General features: G+C 42.1%; 1 protein-coding gene and 1 pseudogene across 2 annotated transcripts in view; one reads left to right on the top strand and one right to left on the bottom strand.

The window, feature by feature from the left end:
* Positions 1-3,589: 3,589 nt before the first annotated feature.
* PPM1D (protein phosphatase, Mg2+/Mn2+ dependent 1D) overlaps positions 3,590-26,119 on the top strand; it is a 31,386-nt gene continuing 8,856 nt past the window's right edge. The window contains exons 1-3 of one of the 2 annotated variants that reach the window (XM_036450874.2): positions 3,590-4,290; positions 13,577-13,805; positions 20,496-20,620. In XM_036450874.2, the coding sequence (XP_036306767.1) occupies positions 3,825-4,290; positions 13,577-13,805; positions 20,496-20,620 (820 nt within the window). In that variant the 5' untranslated portion in view covers positions 3,590-3,824. The remainder of the gene's footprint in view (positions 4,291-13,576; positions 13,806-20,495; positions 20,621-26,119) is intronic. The other variant, XM_036450873.2, reaches the window with a different exon arrangement.
* On the bottom strand, positions 14,580-16,293 carry LOC118726312 (annotated as a pseudogene).

Here is a 26,119-nt window from a genome sequence, read left to right as displayed (position 1 = left end):
AGAGAGAAACATCAATGATGAGAGAATTATTGATCTGCTGCCTCCTGCATGACCCTAACTGAGGATCAAGCACGGAACCCAGGCATGTGCCCTTGACCAGAATCAAACCTGGGAACCTTCAATCCACAGGTTGACTCTCTATCCACTGAAGTCAATAGAAATATATTTTTGAAAAGAAAAAAAAAAGAAGCAATGGTTTAAGCAATTACGTTTCAAGAAGGAAGCAGTGCTTTCACTTTCTGCTTCAGTTGGGACATAAATTAGTAAAAACAGAAAAGTCCTCATTAGATTTGGAAACAGAGAGGTCTGGTTATAGCATAAAAACAGTCTTAGTGGCAGGATGGGGATGGTTTCTTGATTGGATTTGTTTAAGAAGTTATGAGGTAGGAATTGAAAGTAGCTTCTAGGTACAGCCAACTCTTTCAGAAGTTTTCCTGTCAAGGGGAGCTGAGAAATGGGATAGGATAGGTGTTAAGGAACTTTTTGTAGTTGTTGTTAAAATAGAAACTTGAATATATTGTACACAGATGGAAATGTCCGAGTAGAACAGGAGAAATTGATGAAATTGGAGCAAGATAGGGTAATTGGAGGAGCAAAGCTCATGAGGAGAGAGGATAAAGGATGCAGAACACAAATAGTAAGTAGCAAACCACTTCACCATAACAAGGAACTGAGAAGCCAGGGTGGGTATTGGATGGAAAATGTGGAAAATGTGAATAAGTGGCTGAGAAGTGACAAGAATAATGGAAGAGATTAAGACAGTGAACCATGAGCAAATGAAGATGGCATTACCAAGGATCTTAATGTAGTGCCAGTTGGCATTAACTTTAAAAGAACTTAGATTTTTGAGGCAGCTGGTCGATGTTTCTCTCTCATCGACGTTTCTAGCTCTCTATCTCTCTCCCTTCCTCTCTGTAAAATATCAATAAAATATATTAAAAAAAAAAAAAGAACTTAGATTTTTGAACGAGGAAGGAAGAAAGATTTGGAGGCAACATGAGGAGAAGGTTCTAAGATAAGAATACCTCCAAAACCGGTTTGGCTTAGTGGATAGAGTGTTGGCCTGCAGACTGAAAAGTCGCAGGTTTGATTCCAGTCAAGGGCATGTACCTTGGTTGCGGCACATCCCCCATAGGGGGTGTGTAGAAGGCAGCTGATCGATGTTTCTAACTCTTTATTCCTCTCCCTTCCTCTCTGTGAAAAATCAATAAAATATATTTTTAAAAAATAAGATAAGGATACCTATGATAGGGAAAATGCTCTTTGTACTTGATAAGTTGCTAGGGAGGTAGTTTTGCTAGGTGACAGACCAGTTTTCAGTTGAAACAGGAAGTTGATGAGAACATTTAGAGAAGAAGTAAGAATAAAAGGGAAATAACTGAAAACAAATGTTGAAATCTAAAGTGCAGAATGAAATGCTTAAGATGGTTGGGGTAATGAAAGTAGAGGGTGGCGTGGAGATGCTAATTAGGGAAATGATAGATGATCTGGAGCTACTGGTTGTGATTGAGTGAAAAGGATTATAATGATGAAATTATCTTCCTGTAAGCTCTTGAGGGCGAGGGAAGGTGGGTAAATTGGTTAAGATAAGTAATATAGAGCTATATAACACAAACTGTTCTCTCTTGCAAGTCTTGTGGTATGGAGGCTACTGGATAAAATTGCTAATGTTTCATTTAGCATTTTTGTATTTGTAATTAATTATAAAATACTAGAGGTCTAGTGCAAGAAATTTGTTCACAGCAGGGGAGGGAGAGTAGTTCCTGAGCTCGGTCTGCACCCTCTCCAATCTGGGACACCTTAAGGGATGTCCAACTGCCCTATCCCAGGGGCAGTCGGACACTCCTCTCACAATCCAGGATTGCTGGCTCCCAACCACTTGCATGCCTGCCTGCCAGATTGCCCCTAACTGCTTCTGCATGCCAGCCTGATCACCCCTAACCACTCCCCTGCCAGCCTTATTGATACCTAACTGCTCCCCTGCCAGCCCAATTGACCCTAACTGCCCTCCCCTAATGGCCCGATTGCCCCTAACTACCCTCCCCTGCTGGCCTGGTCACCCCCAACTGCCCTCCCCTGCAGGCCTGCTCACCTCTAACTGCTCTCCTCTGCAGGCTTGTTCTCCCAACTGCCCTTCCCTGCAGGCCTGGTCCTCCCCAACTGTCCTCCCCTGCAGGGTTGGTCACCCTCAACTGCTCTCCCCTGCCTGGCCCATAAAACTGCCTTCCCCTGCTTGCCTGATTGCCCACAACTTCCCTCTCCTGCCAGCCATCTTGTGGCAGCCATCTTGTGTCTAAATGGGGGCGGCTATCTTGTGTGTTGGAGTGAGAGTCAATTTGCATATTACTCTTTTATTATATAGGATGGTCTAAAGATTTCCTTCTAGTGTTATAATTCTTAGGTTTTGATTAAGGATTATGATCATTTTCAAAAATAAGCTGGGATTTCCCCCCAAGTATTTTTACGCTCTGGAACTATCTGGTCTAGTTCATTTTGGTGTAGGAGATATCCTTGAGAATATTTTTATTTATTTTTTAGAAATCTATTGTTAATGATTTCAGAGAGGAAGAGAGAGAGAGAGAGATAGAAACATTTATGATGAAAGAGAATCATTGATGGGCTGCCTTTTGTATGTGCCCTGACCAGGGCCTGGGTGGAGAGGAGCCTGCAACCGAGGTATATGCCCTTGACCAGAATCAAACCTGGGATCCTCTGGTCAGCAGGGCAACACTCTATCCATTGAGCTAACCGGCTAAGGCTAAATGTGTTATTGAGAAAGGGAGAGAGAACGATAGAAACCCTATACGATGGTAGAAATATCCTGAGTTTCCTCCAGAACTTACAAACAGGATTGTGTCCCTCAAATCCCAGTCACATACACACCACCCAAATCAAGTTTAAGAGAAACACTTAAAAAAAAAAAGTTGATTTTTAGAGAGGGGTGGAGGAGAAACTTAGAAAATATAAAAGTGCAACATCCACCCACGGGCTGCCTCCTGGACGCTCCCACCAGGGCAGCAACCCGGGCATATGCCTTGGACCGGAATGGAACCCGCAACCGCCTGGCACCCGGGAGACACCCAGCCTACTGAGTCACACTGGCCAGGGCAAGAATGACACACGTCTTCCAGCCTGCTCGCAAACGACCTAACGAATTGGGATTTCCCGCCATTTCACTTCAAGGACTGGAAGGGCTTTCTCCCCTAGATCCGTGGGAGGCCCGCGCGAACGCGGCTTTCCCGGCAAGGCGAGCGGCGGAGCGCCAAGGTCAGCAGGCTGCATTACGATCTCGGGGACAGAGCCACAAGGTGACAGGTCACATTGGCCGAGCGCTCGGCTTTAGCCGATAAGTTGGGAGGGCGAAGACGCCCACAGTAAGGGGAAAACCAGGCGCCTAGTGTGCAACCCCGCGCCCGCGCTGGGAATACGGAGCGCGGCCGCTGAAGGGTGGAGCCAGTGCTGGGGGCGGAGCTAGGGCTGGGGGCGGAGGCCCGGCTCGCTCCAACTCGAGCCCTGATTGGCCGGGCCTTGAGGGTCGCGTGACGACAGACCGGGAGAACGTCCGATTTGTGTGGTGGGCGCGGGCGGGCGGGGGAGGCGCACTGCGCAGGCGCGGCGGCGGCTCCTCTCGGCCCAGCGCTCGCGGACAAGTCCCGGCAGCGCGCGCCCCCGCTCCCGCCCCGGGACCGCCCCCTCCCCCTTTCGGCGGCGGCGGCGGCGTCGAAGGTAAACAATAGTTGGCCGGTGACCGCGGAGCGCTTCTCCCGCCGCCGGATTCGGCGGGCTGCGTGGGATCAGCGGGATCCCGGGCCGGCCGGCCGGCCATGGCGGGGCTGTACTCGCTGGGAGTGAGCGTCTTCTCCGACCAGGGCGGGAGGAAGTACATGGAGGACGTTACTCAGATCGTGGTGGAGCCCGAGCCGACCGCTGAGGAGAAGCGCTCGCCGCGGCGGTCGCTCTCGCAGCCGTCAGCGCCGGCTCTTCCCGGCGGCGGCGGCGCCGAGGTCTCGGGGAAAGGCCCGGCGGCGGGAGCCCGAGAGGCTGGCGCCCCTGCCCCGGACGCGGGGGCCTCGCCGGCCCCGGGCCGTTGCTGCCGCCGCCGCTCCTCGGTGGCCTTTTTCGCCGTGTGCGACGGGCACGGCGGGCGGGAGGCGGCACAGTTCGCCCGGGAGCACTTGTGGGGCTTCATCAAGAAGCAGAAGGGGTTCACCTCGTCCGAGCCCGCCAAGGTGTGCGCTGCCATCCGCAAGGGCTTCCTCGCCTGTCACCTCGCCATGTGGAAGAAGCTGGGTAAGTTCCCTGGCTTGTTGGGGCGTCCACTTTTTTTTGGTGTTTGTGTGTGTGTGTGTGTGTGTGTGTGTGTGTGTGTGTGTATGTGTGTTTTGTGTGTGTGTGTGTGTGTGTGTGTGTGTGTGTGTGTGTTTCAGGCTATTTGGGGGCTTTTCTGGCACCAGCCCTGCGTGAGCCCCGGGCAAAGTGCACATTAGTGGGCATGAAGACTCTGGGTCTGGTTAGCCCTTTCCGGGGTGCAAGCCCGGGCCTTGAGAAAGGATTTTGCCGTCTCCCCACAACCGCTCCTCGCCTGCTTTTCACCCACCCTCTACGGATCCTTGGGAAGCCGTCCTCTCCCCTCCCGGCGAAAACGGTGTGTGAAACCTGACGCCAGATTTTGACCAAAAAAGATCAGCTGAAGATATAGGTTGCTCCCTGGGCCACGCGATAGAAGCGGGAGATGACAAAAATGAAGAGTTCCTCCTTTGGAATCTGTCATCCTTTCGCTCCTGAAGGACTTGTCCCTCCCTGTCCGTTGCCTCCTCTCGGTGTCAGATTCTCCAGATTGACCCCAGGTCGCTGGTAGTTGGGAGAGTAAACTGTTGGCTATTTTAGGAAGGCGAAAATGTAATCATCCAGTCCGCTTGAAAAGGAATTCGGTTTCGCTTTTAGGGTCTTTTATGCGTGGGCTGCTGAGGAAAAAACAAAAGCGCGGGATGCGTTGTTACATATTAAACTGTGTTCCCACGTTCAGTTCTGCTAAGGGTTTTGGAAAAGTACAGTACAAGTTTTGGGGGTAGTTTGGCCTTACCAGTGGTTGTATGCTGTCAGATAACATACATTCTCAACAGCTCGGACTTCAAAGTCCTTGTAAGTTGTAACAGCCTGTCAAAGTTGCAAGAGATAAGGGGAATTGACTGTTGTGCTAACAGGAAGTAGAGACCTTCATCTCTAAAAATTCGATCTAGTTGTCGTTTTACCTAAGCTTTAAAATGTTTTCTAAAGCAACCAGTGTCTCTGTACCCAACATCATATCATGCAGAGTAATAGTTGCTTTAACGTTGCTGTGTATGAAGGGCGTGAATCTTTTATTTTAGAGACAATATGTCATTTTTTAAAAATCCTCTTGTTTTTGGTAGCATTGTTTATTTTTAGCAGAGGGCAGAGACATAGAGAAGAGTGTAAAGATTAGTCAAATACAGAACATTTTTTAAAAGATATAGTCATAGAATTGTGGATGAGCTTCTTTCAGTCTGTTTCCTATTTACCTGGCTTCCTGCCAAGAATAATTTGATTGACTCATAGAACAACCAGTCTGCCTGTTGGAGGTGTTTCCCTCACAATCCCAGAGGCCCCTATTATGGATTTGTTTTGTTTTTGTGTAGGCAGAGAGCAGTGCTAAAAGCACTGCAGTATATTCCAGAAATATGTCATTATGTTGTCTGCAGTGCTACAAGGAGTGGACAGCAAGACAAGGCAGCAGAAGATTAAACACAGAGAATTATTTGAATCCTGTTTATAGAGCAGTACACTTGAAGCAACATGAACTTGCCATATGTTTGAACTGAAAGGATAAAGTATAAACCCAGTTACTTGAACATTTTTTAATAAAGCAGGGACCATGCTGTTGGGTGTGAATGTGTTTATTGATGTACATTTACCTTTTGAATCAAGCTTTCAGAGCCTTATGTACTAGACAAATGTTTGCTTCATTCCACAGCTAAACCTATACTCTATTCCCAAAACTTGAATAAAAAAAGAATATGCTGAGTATATGGAAGTTTTCACACTGAAGATGCAGATTAAAAAACAAACAAAGTATTTTAGTCTCAAATTTATGGGTGGGTCCTCATTTTCTATAGAATAAACCACATTTTAAAATGTACAGACCAAGCCCTTTCCAACGCAACTTCAGACTCCCTATTCAGTTTTATCTCTTATACACATTTTTATCACAGTCTACTTCTCTTTTACCACAGGGTACAGTGAAATATTCCATTTTTATTGAATTCCCTCCCTCTTCTAAAAAAACACTGAAAAATACACACTTCAGTCTCTAAGTCAGTATGCTTTCTTCTGTGAAGAGTTTTGTTTCTTTTTAAATTAAACATCCTTTATTTTTACTAATATAGTACCCATTGGGCTATAGCAATAGTTCTCATATACTTTACAAAGTAGTCCCCCCTTCCAGCCTGGCATTATACCTAGTTATTACAGGACTAGAGGCCAATGCACGAAATTTGTGCATGGGTAGAGAAGGCCTGGCTGGTGATCAGGGCCCATTGGGGCCTTCCCACTGCCTGCTGGGGCCTCCTTTCCTGGCTGCCAACTGCTGGCCAGGGCCTCCCTTAGTTCCACTCCACCCCCAGGCGGTCAGCGCATTGTCATAGCGAGTGATAGAACTCCTGGTCTCCGGGTCAGACTCCTGTGGGGACACTGCATAATAGCCTTTTATATATATAAAATATATAAATTATTGACTATATTCCCTATGCTGTACTTTACATTCCCATGACTATTTTGTAATACCTGTTTGTACTTCTGAATCCCTTCACCTTTTTCTCCCAGCATCCCAATTCCGCCTCCCCTCTGGCAACCATCAGTCTGTTCTCTGTGTCTGACTTTGTTTCAATTTTGTTTGTTCATTTATTTTGTTCTTTAGATTTCACAGATCAGTGCAATCATATGGTATTTGTCTTTCTCTGACTGACTTATTTAGTACCTACTAGGTTCATCCATGCTGTCACAAACTAAGACTTCATTCTTTGTAGTATTTCATTGTACTTTTGTACCCCAAATTTTTAATTCATTTGTCTATTGATGGGGAGTTGGGTTGCTTCCATATGTTGGCTATTTTAAGTAATGCTGCAGTTAACATAGGGGTGCGTATATTCTTTCAAATTAGCATTTTGTCCTAACCAGATGGTGTTCATTTTATAATTATTCATTAAAGTGTATACTTAATTTTATGGCCTTTTCAGTATGTGTGCTATGTTATATTTCACAGTTTTTTTTAAGTTAAAAGAAAATAAGGCATCAGTTTTGTAGGTATAGATTATAGCAGACAACTCCCTAGCACATCCAGTTCTATAGTTTGGTTATAGACATCATTCTGAGAAGCTCAGCCTAACTTCAATTATTTTATGGGTTAAGTTTAGCTTTTGCTGCAACTTTTTCTTTATTAAAATATTTTTTTTTATTGATTTTAGAGAGAGTGGGACGGAGGGAAAGGGATAGAGAGATAGAAACATCGATGAGAGAGACATATCAGTCAGTCAGCTGCCTCTTGCACACCCCACACCAGGGATCAAACCTGCAACCCAGGCATGTGCCATAACTGGGAATCGAACCAGGAACCTCTTGGTTCATGGGTTGATGCTCAATCACTGAGCCACACCAGCAGGGCTAAAACATTTTCAAATTAGCTGGTATAGATTCTTTTTTCTGCAGCTAATATTATAATTTATCTTTTCTTTTTAAAAAAATATACTTTATTGATTTTTCACAGAGAGGAAGAGAGAGGGAGAGAGAGTTAGAAACATTGATGAGAGAGAAACATCAATCAACTGCCTCCTGCACACCCCCCACTGGGGATATGCCGCAACCAAGGTACATGACCTTGACCGGAATTGAACCTTTCAGTTCGCAGGCTGACACTCTACCCACTGAGCCAAACCGGTTAGGGCTTTGCAGCTAATAATTTCAAATAAAAAAAATATGTACTACCTAATAAAAGAGAAACATGCACATGGACCGTACCTCTGCTACGCCCACAAGCCACACCCACCAGTCAATCAGGAGTGAGTATGCAAATTAACCCAACAAATATGGCAGCGGCCATGGAGTTGGAGTAAACAGGAGGCTTGGGTTTCCCCAAGCTTCCTGCCCGCCCTGGCCGGCCCTGGCCTCTGTTCAAAGCAACAAAGTTTCATTTATAGAAGGTAAATAAATCCCAACAAAAAATGGTGGCAGCTACAGAGCTGGAGAGAGCAGGAGGCTTGAGTTGACCCTGGTGATGGAAGAAGCCAAGCTTCCTACCTGCTCTGGCTTCCGCTCAAGGCTACAAAGATTCAATTGTAGAATATAAATAAATTCCAGATACCAGGGCCTCTGCTTTGGTCACCAGGGGGGCGTGGCCAGCCTGCAAATCACCACAGGCCCCACATCCCAAGGGATCCCCCACCCTGATATGGGTCACCCTTAAGGGCAAACCAGCCAGCCCCACCCGTGCACCAGGCCTCTATCCTATCTAATAAAAAAGTAATATGCAAGTTGACCATCACTCCAACTCACAAGAAGGCTGCCCCCATGTGGCCAAAGATGGCTTTCCCCAAGTGGACACAAGATGGCTGCTACAAGATGGCCAGCAAGGGAGGGCAATTGGGAGGAAACAGGCATGCAAGGGAGGGCAGTTGGGGAGGGGGGACCAGGCCTGCAGGTTAGAGCAGTTGGAGGGGGACCAGGCCTGCAGGGGAGGGCAGTTAGGGTGGTCAGGCCTGCAGGGGAGGGCAGTTAGGGTGGTCAGGCCTGCAGGGGAGGGTAGTTAGGGGTGACCAGGCCTTCAGGGGAGAGCTGTTAGGGGTGGCCAGGCCTGCATGGGAGCAGTTAGGCATCAATCAGGCTGGCAGGGGGGTGGTTAAGGGATGATTAGGCTGGCAGGCAGAAGAGGTTAGGAGCAATCAAGAAGGCAGGCAGACAAGCAGTAGAGAGCCAGCAGTCCTGGATTGTGAGAGGGATGTCCAACTGCCTGATAGGGTTGGGCTTAAACGGGCAGTTGGACATTCTTCGAGGGGTCCCAGATTGGAGAGGGTGCAGGCTTGGCTGAGGGACACACCCCTCCGTGCACAAATTTTGTGCACCGAGCCTCTATCACAATAAAGGTATGTGAGATAATCTCCTGTAAAGGAGGGATAAGCACATTTAGAAAACAAATACCTACAGTATGCAAGTACTTCAGCTGTTTGCAAAAAGTACCAAAAACAAAATGGAAAGGATAAAAGAAAAAGAGCTAAAAATAAAAAGATATTCAAAGACACAATATTAACATTATTTAAATCACATTTTGGTCCAAAGTATTAACATGTACAAAGAGATATGCTGCAAAGATCTAAAAATACTGAATGTTTACCCTATTCATTTGAAATGTCACCTTTATTATATGCTACATTTGCCTCAAATCTATTTCTGGATTCATCTTACTCATCTATTTATGGTACTTAAATAGGGATAAAAACACCCTGTTGAAGTTCTTATGGGAACTGCAGTATTTTAGTTATGTATTAAGTAATTGACATCTTTAAAATTTGACATCCTTAGTCTTTCTTATTTCCTACTTTACATTTGAATCTTAAATTATTTAAAAATGACAAAACTAGGAGCATAATAAAAAGATAGTATCAGGCTAAAACCGGTTTGGCTCAATGGATAGAGTGTCGGCTTGGGGACTGAAAGGTCCCGGGTTCGATTCCAGACAAGGGCATGTACCTTGGTTGTGGGCATATCCCCAGTAGGGGGTGTGCAAGAGGCAGCTGATAGATGATGACTCTCATTGATGTTTCTAACTCTCTATCTCTCTCCCTTCCTCTCTGTACAAAATTAATAAAATATATTTTAAAAAAAGATAGTATTAGATAGTCTATGAACTGTAACTTAAAAGTATAGTAAGAAGTATAGTATAGGGAGATTCAAGATGGCTGCGCCCAGGTGAACACCTAGCCGCAGCCGCACACAACAATTTCAATAAAATACAACTAAAATATATAACGGACATTGCCCAGAACTACAGGAAGGTTGACTGACTGGAAATTCTACAGCGAGAAGCAAGGAGAAAACCAGAAGGAGGCGCGGAGGAGCTGGAAAAGCCCAAGGTACAGAGACACGGCACACGCAGAGAGGACAGAGCCGAAGAGAAGGGAGGCCGAGTGCCTGGCGGGCGTTCCCTAGCGGGAAGGAGATAAAACTCCGACTGTGCTGGGTCCCCGACTGCTCTGAACCCCTAGGCCAGACCCCGGGGACTCAGGCTCAGCCATAGGGAGCCGGGCTGTAAGGCGGAACCCCGGGGAGAGGCGAAAGGAGGTCCCGGAGGCGCGCACACTGCATGCAGAGAAGGGACGGTCAGCTGTGCCGCGGGATTGCCCTGACGGGAAGGAGACTGGGGCTCCAGACTGCTGTGAATGCCACCTCCAACTCCACTTCCAACTGAACTGAACCCCAAAACCGGGGATCGCAAGAATCAAGTCAAAGATTTGGAACATAAAGAGCCAGAAGACACTCCTCCACAGAAGCTAGAAGGCAAGAGAATCCAGAAAATTGAAGATAATGTAAGAAACCTCTGGGACAACTTCAAGCGAACCAACATCAGAATTATGGGGGTCCCAGAAGATGAGAGAGAGCAAGATATCAAAAACATACTGAAAGAAATAGTGACAGAAAACTTCCCCCACCTGGTGAAAGAATTAGACTTACAAGTCCAGGAAGTGCACAGAACTCCAAACAAAAGGAATCCAAAGAGGACCACACATCATTATTAAAATTGCAAGAGCAAAAGACAAAGAGAGAATATTAAAAGAAGCAAGAGCAAAGAAGGTAGTAACCTATAAAGGAGCACCTATACGATTGTCAGCTGACTTCTCAACAGAAACCATGCAGGCCAGAAGGAAATGGCAAGAAATATTCAAGGTGATGAATAGCAAGAACCTACAGCCAAAAATAATCTACCCAGCAAAGCTATCACTCAGAATCGAAGGCCAGATAAAGAGCTTCACTAATAAAAAAAAGCTAAAGGAGTTCATCACCACCAAACTAGAATTATATGAATTGCTGAAGGGGGTTCTTTCAGAAGAGAAAGTAAACAAAGATAAAAATTATGAACAACAAATACGTAACTATCAACAAGTGAATCTAAAAACCAAGGAAATTAAAAAAATCTGATGAATAATATTAACTGTTGAATATAATAGAATCGGAGGTATGGAAGGGGAGTGAACTGACGATTCTTGGGGAAAAGGGGAGAAGGGGGCGTGGGAAGAGACTGAACATAAACTGTGCACCTATGGCCGGGACCGGTTTGGCTCAATGGATAGAGCGTCGGCTTGGGGACTGAAAGGTCCCGGGTTCGATTCCGGTTAAGGGCATATACCTTGGCTGCGCGCATATCCCCAGTAGGGGGTGTGCAAGAGGCAGCTGATTGATGACTCTCTCATCAATGTTTCTAACTCTCTCTCTCTCTCCCTTCCTCTCTGTACAAAATCAATAAAATATATTTAAAAAAAAAAAAAAAAAAAAAAAAAAAAAAAAAAACTGTGCACCTATGGATGAGGACAATGGGGAGAGGGGAAAGGGCAGAGGGTGGGGTGGGAACCTGGTGGAGGAGAGCAATGGTGGGGGGGGGAAAGGAACATTTGTAATAATATGAACAATAAAAACTTATTAAAAAAAAAGAAAAAAAAAGAAAAGAAAAGAAGTATAGTATAGATGAGTCATTAAAACAAAGACTAATATATTTTATAACATAAAAATAACGTTTTTGAATGAAGTAAAGCTATTATAAATTATAGAATGTTCTCTGATAAATTTAAAACTTGGGATACTTATGTACTTACCATGTACCAATTAACATATAGTCATTTAACTCTCAGGAGGTAGGTACTATCACTCTCTCTATTTTAGAAGGAGGATACTCTGGTGCAAAGAAGTTTTACCCCAAAATCACACAGGTAATAAGTGGAGATGATGGGATTCAAACCCAGTCAATATATCATACTGCTAAGAATTCTTACAGAATTCTAATCCCAGAGTAAGTATGAAGATATAAAAAAACTTTTAGGAAAGCAATTTGAAAACATTATTAACAATCATCAAAAGATTATCTTTAGCCCTAATCAGTTTGGCTCAGTGGATAGATCATTAGTCTGTGGACTGAAGGTTCCTGGGTTTGATTCTGGTCAAGGGCATATACCTTGGTTATGAGATCGATTCCCAATGGGAGGGTGTGAAGGAGGCAGTTGATTAATGTTTCTCTCTTATCAATGTTTCTAGCTATCTCCCTTCCTCTCTGTAAAATTCAGTAAAAAAATATATATATATTTTAAAAATTATATTTAACCAAGTAATTCAGCTTTTGAGAATTTTTTCTTAGGAAATAATCCAAATGAAAGAAAAGGCTATGTTGCTTATATTTTAGCCTTTATTCATAGCTAGAGGCCCAGTGAACAAAATCATGCACTGGAGGGGGGTATTCCCTCAGCCAGTCCTGCGCCTTCTCACAGTCTGGAACTCCTCGCTTCTTACCACCCGTCTGCTTCCTGCTCCTTACTGCTCATCTCGCTGCTCCTTAGTGCTGATGTGGAGGTGGGAAAGGCTACCTCGAATGCCACTGCGCTCGACAGCCGTGAGCCTGGCTTCTGGCTGAGCGGCACTCCCCCTGTGGGAGCACACTGACCACCAGGGGGCAGCTCCTGCGTTGAGCGTCTGCCTCCAGGTGGTCAGTGTGCATCATAGTGACCGGTTGTTCTGGTCGTTCCACTGTAACAGTTGCTTATGCTTTTTTTTTTTTTTTTTTTAAATATATTTTATTGATTTTTTACAGGGAGGAATAGAGAAGGATAGGGAGCTAGAAACATCCATGAGAAAGATACACCGACAAGCTGCCTTCTGCACAGCCCCCACCGGGGATATGCCCGCAACTGGAATCGAACATGCCCTTGACTGGAATCGAACCCGGGACCCTTCAGTCTGCAGGCCAACACTCTATCCACTGAGCCAAACCGGTTTCGGCCGCTTAGGCTTTTTTATATAGAGGCCCAGTACATGAAATTTGTGCATGGGGCGGGGGGATTCTCTCAGCCCAGCCTGCACCCTCTCACAGTCCAGGACCCCTTGAGGGATGTCCGCCTGCTGGCTTAGTCCTGCTCACCTTCAACTCTGAAGTCAATAAAGATATATATATATTTTTTAAAATGTTCCTGCCGAAACCGGTTTGGCTCAGTGGATAGAGCATCGGTCTGTGGACTGAAGGGTCCCGGGTTCAATTCCGGTCAAGGGCATGTACATTGGTTGCGGGCACATCCTCAGTGGCGGGTGTGCAGGAGGCAGCTGATCGATGTTTCTCTCTCATCGATGTTTCTAGCTCTCTATCCCTCTTCCTTCCTCTCTGTAAAAAAATCAATAAAATATATTAAAAAAAAATTTTCCCCAATGCTAATTAAAATTTTATACTGCTAACTCAGCATATGATACATAAACTATCTTAGAATAAAACATGTTACTTATTTATAAGAGTTAAATATTTTATTTCGTATTACAGCAGAATGGCCAAAGACTATGACAGGTCTTCCCAGCACGTCGGGGACAACAGCCAGTGTGGTCATCATACGGGGCATGAAGATGTATGTAGCTCACGTGGGTGACTCAGGCGTGGTTCTTGGAATTCAGGATGACCCAAAGGATGATTTTGTCAGAGCTGTGGAAGTGACACAGGATCATAAGCCAGAACTTCCCAAGGAAAGAGAACGCATCGAAGGACTTGGTGGGAGGTAATCATTATGCTGTTTTATCTTTCCTCTCTATTTAATCCTTTTCTGCTTTACTAACCAGTTTGCCCTATTTCTCCCTTTCAATGAAGTGATTTTTTTCAGTATTACGTTTTTAGTTTGCCTTGTGAAGTACACATGTACATTCGTATTTATCTCATTACTTTGAATTTACTTTTATTTCTGATAATGGCTCCAAAGGGAAATAATATTTTAGTGGAATTCAAGTAACAATATATGCAAGGATTTATTAAAGACCTTCTACATGAATAATGGTCAGCATGACCTTCACAATTTGAACTTAGCAGCGCTTACAATTCCAGAATAGAACAGTTCCTTCTTACTTCAGGAATAGAATTTTGTTAAAATTAACCTTCAGTTTTTTTCTTTGATTTTTGTCATGTGCTGTAAACTTTTCTTCTTTTCTTTATTTTAACTTACTGTCTCAATATGTAGTTTATAAACTATAAGCAAATAGATTTCAACATACCGTTTTTTCCTGCGTATAAGACGACTTTTAAAACGAAAAAAAGTCAACCGAAAATCGGGGCAAAAGACCAAAATTGCACAAAAATTACCTGCAGATCTTGACGGCAAAGTAAGTCTTTTCTTTGAAGTGGGGAGTAGTCTTATACAGCGAATATAGGCCTAAACCTATGTTTTAACTGTAAAATTTAGTAGGTCGTCTTATACGCCGGAAAATTGATACAAACTAAAATGTAAGATTATTCTAAAGTAATGAGGAATAAATAGCATGAGAAAACTAAAAAGTTATTTCTTTTCTTTTTTTTTTTTTTTTTTTGAGGTAAGTCCGCTTTTTATTAACTACTTGAGAGGGATGAAGCGGGAGGAGTGGGTGCCTCCAATGCCAGGCCTGCCGTGCCTCACGGGCTTGTAGGTGGTGGAGAACTCACCCAGGTAGTGGCCAATCATCTCAGGCTTGATTTCCACCTGATTGAAGGCCTTGCCATTGTAGACGCCCACCATGCTGCCCACCATCTCTGGCAGGATGATCATGTCCCGCAGGTGTGTCTTCACCACCTCTGGCTTCTCCATGTGGGGCCTCCTTTTTGGCCTTGCGCAGGCGCTTCAGAAGCGAATGCTGCTTCCTCCGCAGGCCCCGGTTTAGCCGCCGTCGCTGCTGGGCACTGTACAGCTGCATCAACTGCTCATATGACATGTCAAGCAGTTGATCCAGATCCACGCCGCGGTAGGTCACTAAAAAGTTATTTCAATACTTATTTGTGCCAAAACCGGTTTGGCTCAGTGGATAGAGCATCGGCCTGTGGACTGAAAGGTCCCGGGTTTGATTCCGGTCAAGGGCATGTACATTGGTTGCAGGCACATCCCCAGTGGGGGGTATGCAGGAGGCAGCTGATAGATGTCTCTCTCTCATCGATGTTTCTAGCTCTCTATCTCTCTCCCTCCCTCTGTTAAAACTCAATAAAATATATTTAAATAAATAAATAGGAGGAGGATCTGGGGGAGATAATAGATCAACCGAAGGACTTGTATACATGCATATAAGTACAACCAATGGACATAAAACTCTGGGGAGGGAGGGGATATGTGGGAAGGAGGGAGGGGGGCAAAAAAAAAATCATTAAAATATGTAAAAAAATAAATTAATTAATTAAAAAAAAGAAAAATAAATAAATAAAATAAATGTACCTGTCAAATTTCAGAGGCTCTCAATAAATAGGATTAAGATGAAAAAAGAAATAAAATAAAAAATTAAAAATTAAAAATAAAAACAACTTCCTACACACTGTTATGAACAGAAGAAGATCGGGAACATTGTCCCTCAACTATGTAATAGAGTTAAATGCTACATTACCGGAACTGTAAGGCTTTCCAAAGCTGCTCACTTTGCTTATTTCTCTCTTTCAAGCCTTGTGTGACAAACATGTAAAGTTGTAGGATTCTTTAAGTAAATAAAAAAGGTTTCATACACTGTTAAAAAAATAAATAAAATACAATGAAGTTCTATTTTCTTTAAAAAAAAAATACTTATTTGTAACAATCGAGGACCTACAGCAAATTAAATGTTTCTTATGTAATAATTCTAACTAAAGCCTTATGATATTATTACTAGTCTTTCTTACTTTTAGTAAATCAAAAGTCTTTTTCAGAGCAATAATAATAAACAAAGAAAAGTAATCAACATTCTTAATTATAAGGAGTTCAAAACATCAGTAAGGAAAACACCGCCCTCCACCACCAGATATGTGGATAATGGAGAGGAAGTTTGAACAACAAAAAAACAAAAGAGCCCTGGTTGGTTTGGTTCAGTGGATAAAGCATCGGCCTGCGGACTGAAGGGTCCCGGTTCGATTCCAATCAAGGGCATGTGAAACTCGAGGATAAGAGGCTACAGAATGGCTCCTGGATTTCTGTAAGGGTCATTTCTGAAAACAACATGATGCAAGCTGCTTGCTCTCATACTGTTTCCTGTTCTGTATCCCACAAAATTAAATGAGCCTGGTTTCATGCTCTAATATATTTGATCCTTTGAGTGCGAAGGTCAGTCTGTATGACAGTTTGTATGATACTGTTGGTAGTCATGCAAAGTGGGCTTTGCAATTATAAATTGAATTCCTGTATGTATTTGGGTCTTTTTCTGGGCTTTATTTTTATTTTTTTTAATAAACTTATATCTGTAAGAATTTTTTAAGTATATTATTAATTTTAGAGAGGAAGGGAGGAGAAAAAGATAGAAACAGCAATGATAAGAGAGAATCATTGATTTGATACTTCCTGCACTCCCCCTATTGGAGATCGAGCCTGCAACTGGGCATGTGCCCTTGATTGGAATTGAACCCAGGATCCTTTAGTCTGCAGATCAACGCGCTATCCACTGAGCCAAACCAGCTACGGCTCTATTTTTTTAATACTATATGTTCATGTGCTAATATCATACTTTTAAAAAATATAGATATCTTTTTATTGATTTCAGAGAGGGAGAGAGAGGTAGAAACATCAATGATGAGAGAGAATCATTGATTGGCTATCTCCTGCACTCCCCACACTGAGAGAATTGAGCCTGCAACCTGGGCATATGCCCTGACTGGGAATTAACTGTGACCTCCTGGTTCATAGGTGGACGCATGCTCAACCACTGACTCTCGCCGGCCGGGCTCACTTTTTAAATTGAGGCTTTATTAAAGTTTGTAACATGGATAGGCCTAATCCCTTCTCATTAATTTTTAAGATATATTTTCTTGACTGTTCTTTTTTATTTTGCTATATGAATTTTTAAATTACATTTTCCTTGATTGTCCTAAGTCTTTTTTAGAGTTTTGTTTTTTTGTGTGTCTTATCTCTTAAAATACCATCTGGATAGTTGGACAGATGCTCTTTGTTATTTGGGAGCAGGTGTCTTTTTGCATAAATTGAGCTGTTTTATTATAAGTCATTTCCTCCTTTTCCTGTATCTCACCCTAGGCAACTGGCCAGTGCTCTGTTTTTCCAGCCTTCTGTTGCTGTCAATCAGCTCTCTGCTTATCAGGCTGTTCTTTTGTGTATGTTTTTGGATAGTACAGGGTAATGGTGAGGATTGAAATAAAAGCAGCATTTCTTCTATCATTGTTTTGGTTTTTTTATTCCAAATTTAAGACTTTGTTTTAATCAGTACCATTATTTTGTCTTTCGTTCCTCAGAAATATAGAGACTATAATATTTTTAATATTATTAAGAGAGCTGCTAGTAGAGTTATATTGGATGCAATTGGTAACTAATGTAATTACCGTATTTTTCGGACCATAAGACGCTCCGGACCATAAGACGCACCAGTTTTTAGAGAAGGGAAATGAAGAAAAAAAGATTCTGAAACAAATAGTGTCCTAAAATATTTTATGTGCATTAAAACCCAACATCACAGTCATAAACACATGTAATCAACCCTGTAAAGTAAACAGCAGCATTTAGAACCATTTTAGAGCCGGGCAAGCACACAGAGACCACACAGAGCCGGGCAAGTAAAAAAACTTTTTTTTTAAAAGTATATGTGTAGGCTATATTTGGACCATAAGACGCAGGGACTTTTCCCCCCTACTTCTGGGGGGAAAAAAGTGCGTCTTATGGTCCGAAAAATACGGTATTATACTAAAATATTATTTTTAGGGAGCAGATTTAGGAAAGACCAATAGGGCTTAAGGTGTTAGGGAGACAGAATGTAGGTATCTTTTCCTGTAACTCTCATGTTTCATAGATTTTTCTGAATGATATAGACTTAGTCTTTATTCTATTATTTGTTTTTTAAATTTTAAAAATCTTTTTAAGGTTTTTTTTTCTTTATGATTTGCTTTTGAGGATCAGCATTGAAGAAAGCATAAAATAATAAAATGACTGTCTTTGATATTCTTTCTTACTCTTGTTAGGCCCGAGAACAATGTTGCTTTCAGAATTGTGAATTAACCTAAAAAGGGATAGTAAATTACCAACTCTCTTGAATTTCTCTTTCATATTAACATTAACATTGACATTGTTTTTGTTTTTGTTTTTTTTTTATCATTCTTGTACTTGCTTCATTCCTTTCCTGTGTTGCCTAGTATAGTAGCCACTGGCCACATATGGCTGTTTAAATTCAAGTATAAATTAATTAAAATTAAATAGAATTCAGTTTCGCATTTGCAATGCTCAATAGGTACACATCGTTTGTGACTACTGTATTTGGGCAGTGCAGGGTAAACATTTCCATAATTACAGGAAGTTTTATGACACAGCTGCTAAATCTCCTGGTTTTCTACATTAGAAAGAAGGTTGAGGTTCTTCTGCATTTCAGGGTGTTTTTTTTTATTTTTGGTCAGAGGAAGATTGTTCTTTCTCATTTATAAGGTTTATGCCTTTATTTTACTTCTCTTAGGACTTTTTTCTCATTTATCCCTCTCTCGCTAGTATTTTTATCCCTTTGAAGTTAGAACCGAGATAAAATAACCATAGAGGATATAACCAGATTACTGCTGCTGAGGTGTACAGCAGGAATTTCATAGTGACATTCATTTGGAGGTGGTGACCATTATTTGTCCTGTCTTCAATTTTCCATACCTAAAGTCAGTTTAGTTTCAGTGCTCATCAAGTTTAGGGGAAGAAGAGTCGTTACTCACAGCCAACATAGTAAACTAATAAGAGACTTATATGTCAGAATTCTATAGTTTTTTTTTAAAAAAAAAATATATTTATTTATTTATTTTTTATTGATTTTGTACAGAGAGGAAGGGAGAGAGATAGAGAGTTAGAAACATCGATGAGAGAGAGTCATCGATCAGCTGCCTCTTGCAACCCCCCCACTGGGGATATGCCTGCAACCAAGGTACATGCCCTTGACCGGAATCGAACCCGGGACCCTTTACTCCCCAAGCCAACGCTCTATCCATTGAGCCAAACCAGTTTTGGCTATAGTTCTTATTAGTGAGAAAAATAACTGACTAAGAAGTCCACATATTATTGGCTGGCTGTAGATGAAATGAAATTACATAATATAATCAAAGGATTTCTGGGCCCAACTGTGGAGGCTTGATTAGATTATCTTAATAAGTCATCTGTCTTTGACAGCCTTGAGAATGAATCATGATTAGCATGTGTCTGTCAAATGGACCTAATATTGTTTCTTGTAAATACTCTTTGTCATTTCACACCCCAACTTTTCTTTTTTTTTTTTTTTAAATATATTTTATTGATTTTTTACAGAGAGGAAGGGAGAGAAATAGAGAGCTAGAAACGTCGATGAGAGAGAAACATCGACCAGCTGCCTCTTGCACACCCCCCACTGGGGATGTGTCCGCAACCAACGTACATGCCCTTGACCGGAATCGAACCTGGGACCTTTCAGTTCGCAGACCGACGCTCTACCGCTGAGCCAAACCGGTTTCGGCTCACACCCCAACTTTTCTAGCCTTCCAGATGAACATTTGTCTTCTATTTATTTATTTTTTAATTCAGGCAGATTATGATCAAATTGATTTAAGGGTCAGCTTCCCATTTCACTAATACAGGCACAGATACAGAGACCATCTCTATTGGTTTATTTTCCCATCTCTATTGTTGTCAATAACTTTTTTTGTTTCAAGACTTAACCGTATTTCCATGTTTTAGGCAACCTAGAGTATCCTAACTCCTAGGGTTACTAATTACAGATTTCTGTTGCTCCTATGCAAAATTTCTAGGATGGTTTTTCTTCTTCTATAACTCCTAAATCTACATTTTTACAGATCTGTTTCCAAAGTCTAATCTTACATTTCTGATTACAGAAATATCTAACTATATCAATACTTCTATTGAGGTTTAACAATTAATTTCTGAGTACCCTCAAATCCCTCAAAAACTGTTTAACTTTTTCTTTGTAATTTCTTTTATCACTATTTAATTCCTCTCATTTGTATCCTTTTCTTCCTCCCATCCAACTTTTTTTTAGTTATCAAGTTATTTGCCCCCTTTATAGCTACTCATTTTCTTCCCATTACTACCAGTCCATTCTGTTTAGCCTGCTTTAGTAATCTTCACATTCTCCTCTTCTTAAACTACCCTACTTTATTTATTCTCTCTGAACAGGAACCTTGGTTTATGCATCTTTGTATCTGAAACAGACAAGTCATTATTTTGTGATAATCTGATTTTATTTGTTATTTAAAATATAGAGCCACCTTAGTTGTTATGTTTTAATCATAGAATATTTATGTGAACTTTGTTTTTTAGTGTGATGAACAAGTCTGGCGTGAATCGTGTAGTTTGGAAACGACCTCGACTCACTCATAATGGACCTGTTAGAAGGAGCACAGTTATTGACCAGATTCCCTTTCTGGCAGTAGCAAGAGCACTTGGTAAGTAGAGCTTACATGCCGAGGCCGGTTTGGCTCAGTGGATAGAGCATCGGCCTGCGGACTGAAGGGTCCCATGTTTGATTCCGGTCAAGGGCATGTACATTGGTTGCGGGCATATCCCTGGTGGGGGGTGTGCAGGAGGCAGCTGGTTGATGTTTCTCTCTCATCGATGTTTCTGACTCTCTATTCTTCTCCCTTCCTCTCTGTAAAAAATTCAATAAAATATATTAAAAAAAAAAAAAAGTAGAGCTTACATTTGGTGAAATCATATTGGATTTTCTACAATATATGGTAGTAAAATGAAAAAGATTTTAAATCCTCATTTGGCACACAATGGGGATAGAAATATGATGATATTATATTAAATGCTTTAACACCTAAGTGAAGAGAAGGTTAATGTATAGATTTCAATGCCATTTACACTTTGATCATGAATCATATTCAGTGTTTTGCTAACTCCCTTCCATACTAGGGAACTACATGTATGCCTATGCTTGATGTAATTCTTAAAATGTATTTCTAAATGTCCTTTCATGCTTAAAACCTTTATATTTTTCTTAAAGGTCTTCAAAGCTCTTTTTTAGGTAGAAAAGTAAATTGGCCACGACAAAATAAAAATACTTGCTTTCTGGTCCACCTTGTATTGTAAGGAAAGTTATAAGACTGTAGCTATAAAAGTCTTATCTTGAATGTGCTAGTACGTAAATTTTATTCTAAAATTTTTTTCATCTTAGAAAACACTCTTTTCCCCCTTCTCTCCCTCTTTTCTCTAACCGACACTTAAATTCTGACTTGGTGCCAGGTATTACAAATACACTGTCTGCCCTCATGGAGCACAACTATGTACTTGGCAATAAAGAAATAACTTGTAAATGAAATAATTACAGATTAGAAAATGCAATGAGAGAAAGAAATAGGGTCCTGTGATAAAGAAGAATTTAAAAGGGGAAGGCTATTTTAGATAGTGTGATGGAAATGTTCCTTTAGGGAGTGTTACATTGGCCGAGAGATGATGGCTGAGAAGGAGCTGGGATTTTTTTTGGTGGTGGTTGTTTTTCTCACCAGATCATGGTTTATTATAATGGAATATACCTGAGAGACAGCCCGATGAAGGAGATGCACAGGGCGCGGTGTGGAGAAAGAGCGCGGAGCTTCCATGCCTCTCCAGCACCACTCTTACCAAATCTTCATGTGTTCACCAACCAGGAAGCTCCCTGAACCCTGTCTGTTTTCGAAAAGAAGCTTTTCCTTTGAAGAGCCTGTTGAAGAATATTCATTATTGCTCATTCATTCACCAAATATTTATTAAATGCCTGCTAGCATTCTAGTCTAAGTATACTGTTCTGGGGATCCCACAATGAACAAAACAGTAAAACATTTCTGGACCTATGGAATTTAGAATTTATTCTATTTCTAGTAGGGGAAACAGATACACTAAAGTAAATAAAAAAGAATGTATATTGACCCTAGTTGGTTTGGCTCATTGGATAGAGCATCAGCTGATACTGAAGGGTCACAGGTTCGATTCTGATCAAGGGCACACACCTGGGTTGCAGTCTTGATCTCTGGCACCTATCAGGGCACAGACCTGGGCATGTGCAGGAGGCAACCATTCCATGTGTCATGATGTGTTTCTTTCTGTCTCTCCCACTTCCCTTCCACTCCCGTGAAAAATAAAATAAAATGTTGGGGGCGAGGGGGTGCCATTTTAAATGAGGTGGTCAGAAATCTAGAAAAATAACAAATATTTGAGTAAAGAGATGAGGCATTAAGACCTAGGGGTGTCTCGGGCAAGATCATTTAGGCATAAGGAACAATAAATGAAAATGACCTTATTAGGTCTTTAAAATTTTTATATTGAAATTATTGGAGTGGCTTAGGATTTTTCCCCCTTAACTGAGCAGTTTAAAAGGTGGAAGTTGCCATTAACTGATATAGCAAAGACTGGAACATCAGTTGTGAGGGAGTCAGTGCTTTAACAGATGTGATGTCCAGTAGGCTTCTGGTTATGGGATTGATTGTAAGTAATGTTTAGGCTGGAGATATCAATTGGGAGCCAGAGCATAGAGATAATGATGTTCAAAGGCCTGTGATTTAATGAGATCACCAAGAGATTGAGTGTAGCTATAAACTGCACTGGAAAGAGCCAATGACTGAACACTGAGATACTGTCACTGTTAAGAGTTGGAGATACGAAAGGAGAACAAGACAAAACAATACTGAGAAAAAGCTGCAAGTAAAATAGATGGAAATTCAGGAGAGCATGTCCTGAAAGCCAAGTAAGAAAGTGTTTCAAGAAGATATTTTTAAAAAATATGTTTTCATTGATTTTAGAGAGGAAGAGAGAGGGGGGGGGGGGGGGGAGAGGGAGAAGGAGAGGGAGAGGGAGAGAGGGAGAGAGGGGAGAGAGAGAAACATTGGTTGGCTGCCTCTTGCACAGCCCCGCCCCCACCAGGGATCGAGCCTGCAACCCGGCATATGCTGACGGGGAATCAAACTGGTGACTTTTTGGTGCATGGTTCAATGTTCAACCACTTAAGCCACACTGGCGAGCTCAAGAAGGTATTTTGTTCTATGTCAGTTTTACCTGCTTTATGTCAGTATTTCAAATACTGTTGATAGTTCAGGTAAGGGGAGACTGAGAAGTGACCACTGGGTTTAGTAGCAATGTGGAGGTCCTTGGTGATTTTGACAAACCATCTTTTGGTAGGGTAGTAAGACTCTAATCATTATTGGAGTTGGTTCAAGAAAGAGCAAGAGGAGGAAAATTGATATAGCAAATTTAGACACTTTCTAGTTATTTTATTATGAAGGAAAGGAGAGAAATGAGGCTTTAGCTTAGCTGAAGCAAGAAGTATAGGGTCAAGAGAGGATTTTCTGCTGTTTTAAAAAGGGAAAGAATAATAACAGTGGAAAAATCTACTAGAACAGTGAAAACTTCACATAGAGATACTAGTAAATGGTAATTGCTATAGTTATGTCTTACAGCATCTATATACTATGTAAAAAGCTAGCGACTGTAATGCCGGAACAACCTGAACGACTAGTCACTATGATGCCACTGCAGCCAGCAAAAGGGCCTGATTGGGGGTTGGGGCCAGCCAGCCAGCCAACCCTCAGCTGGCCCTTTTCCTGACCTCACTCCCCACCTCAGTAGGGGTGGAGCTGGCCAGCCAACCTCCTGCAACCCCTCCCCCCGGCTGCCCTTCCCCTTGATGGGACCCCACCATCCCAATCAACCACAGCCCCTCCATCTGGCCGGCCCTGCTCCTGATCACCCCCCCTCCCCCCATACACACACACACTCCAATAGGGGCAGGGCCCGGTGAGAGGAGAGGCTGTGAGAGATTGGCCACTGGCCAATTGCACAAGGCCCCTCTCCCCAGCCAGCCCAGTCCTGATTGGGCCCCGGTAGGGGCGGGCTCACTGGCCAACTTCCCACTGTCTCCTCCTCTGGACAGGCCCGCCCCTGATCTGCCCCAATTGAGGCCAGAGCGGCCAGACCCCACCATGCACAAATCTGTGCATTAGGCCTCTAGTTTGAACATAACTTTGTAAATAAGTTCATGGAAATGAATAAATGTTTATATAAAAAGACTTGTATAGGAGAAATGGAATTGCTTTAGTTGTGAAAAAATGGCTTCTGTTTTTTCTCTTGATTTTACTTTCTAAAAAATAACAATACCCTTTACATTTGAATATTTAAGCTAAAAATTATTTGTTACATTACTTTTTTCAGTCCTTATTCTGGCACTTCAGGAACATTTTTTTTTTTTAAAGAAGGCACGAGCTCCATCTTTAAATTTTTAAAAAATATATATATATTTTATTGATTTTTACAGAGAGGAAGGGAGAGAGACAGAGCTAGAAAGATCGATGAGAGAGAAACATCGACCAGCTGCCTCTTGCACACCCCCTACTCTGGATGTGCCTACAACCAACGTACATGTCCCTGACCAGAATCGAACCCGGGACCTTTCAGTCTGCAGACCAATGCTCTACCACTGAGCCAAACCATTTTCGGATTCGGGAACATTTTAAAATAAATTTTAATTTTTTGCCCTGACCTGGTTTGGCTCAGTGGATGGAGTGTCAGCCTGCGGACTGAAAGGTCCCAAGTTTGATTCCGGTCAAGGGCATGTACCTTGGTTGCAGGCACATTCCCAGTAGGGGTGTGCAGGAGGCAGCTGATCAATGTTTCTCTCTCTCCCATGTTTCTAACTTTCTATCCCTCTTCCTTCCTCTCTGTAAAAAATCAATAAAATATATTTAAAAAAAAGAAATTTTAATTTTCTTTAACTTGTTGCATGATAATACTTAATGGTTTATTGTAAATTAAATGATAGTATTTAGCACCATTAGTATGACTTATGGCTATTTTTTGGAAGAAAACAAAAATGGGTACTACTCTTTTAGCTCTGATGAGGAACATAATTGAATACAAATGAAGCAAAGGTGCCTTCTAGTGGCTGCCTAATGGAATTGCGTGTGAGTCTCACAAATCATTTACTCTTTTTTAAAAAAAATATTTATATTGATTTCAGAGAGGAAGGGAGAGGGGGAGAGCGATAGAAACATCAATGATGAGCTGAAACTGGTTTGGCTCAGTGGTAGAGTGCGGTCTGCGGACTGAAAGGTCCCAGGTTTGATTCCGGTTGGGGGCATATAACTTGGTTGCGGGCACATTCCCAGTAGCGGGTGTGCAGGAAGCAGCTGATCGATGATTCTCTCTCATCGATGTTTCTAACTCTATTCTTCTCTCTTCCTCTCTGCAAAAAATCAATAAAATATATATTTGAAAAAAAATATCAGTGATGAAAAAGAATCATCGATTGGCTGACTCCTGTGTGCCCCATAATGAGGATCGAGCTCGCAACCAGGGCATGTGCCCTTGACTGGAATCGAACCCAGAACCTTTCATCTCAAACCGGTACTCTATCCACTAAACCAAACCAGTGAGGGCCATTTATTTAGTTAGTTGTTGACACTACTATAGATTATTAAGGGCAGTATGTACCAAACTCGTAGTCTTTGCCCTCATGGAAGCTCACAGTTTATTTTTTATTTTTTTTTATTTTTTATTTTTTTATTTTTATTTTTTTTAATAAGTTTTTATTGTTCATATTATTACAAATGTTCCTTTCCCCCTCCCCCCCACCATTGCTCTCCTCCACCAGGTTCCCACCCCACCCTCTGCCCTTTCCCCTCTCCCCATTGTCCTCATCCATAGGTGCACAGTTTATGTTCAGTCTCTTCCCACGCCCCCTTCTCCCCTTTTCTCCAAGAATCGCCAGTTCACTCCCCTTCCATACCTCTGATTCTATTATGTTCAACAGTTAATATTGTTCATCAGATTTTTTTAATTTCCTTGGTTTTTAGATTCACTTGTTGATAGTTACGTATTTGTTGTTCATAATTTTTATCTTTGTTTACTTTCTCTTCTGAAAGAACCCCCTTCAGCAATTCATATAATTCTGGTTTGGCGGTGATGAACTCCTT

The sequence above is a fragment of the Pipistrellus kuhlii genome, unplaced genomic scaffold (genome assembly GCF_014108245.1).
Source record: "Pipistrellus kuhlii isolate mPipKuh1 unplaced genomic scaffold, mPipKuh1.p scaffold_m20_p_22, whole genome shotgun sequence".
NCBI lineage: Eukaryota > Metazoa > Chordata > Mammalia > Chiroptera > Vespertilionidae > Pipistrellus > Pipistrellus kuhlii.
This window is presented reverse-complemented; position numbering and strand designations above follow the sequence as displayed.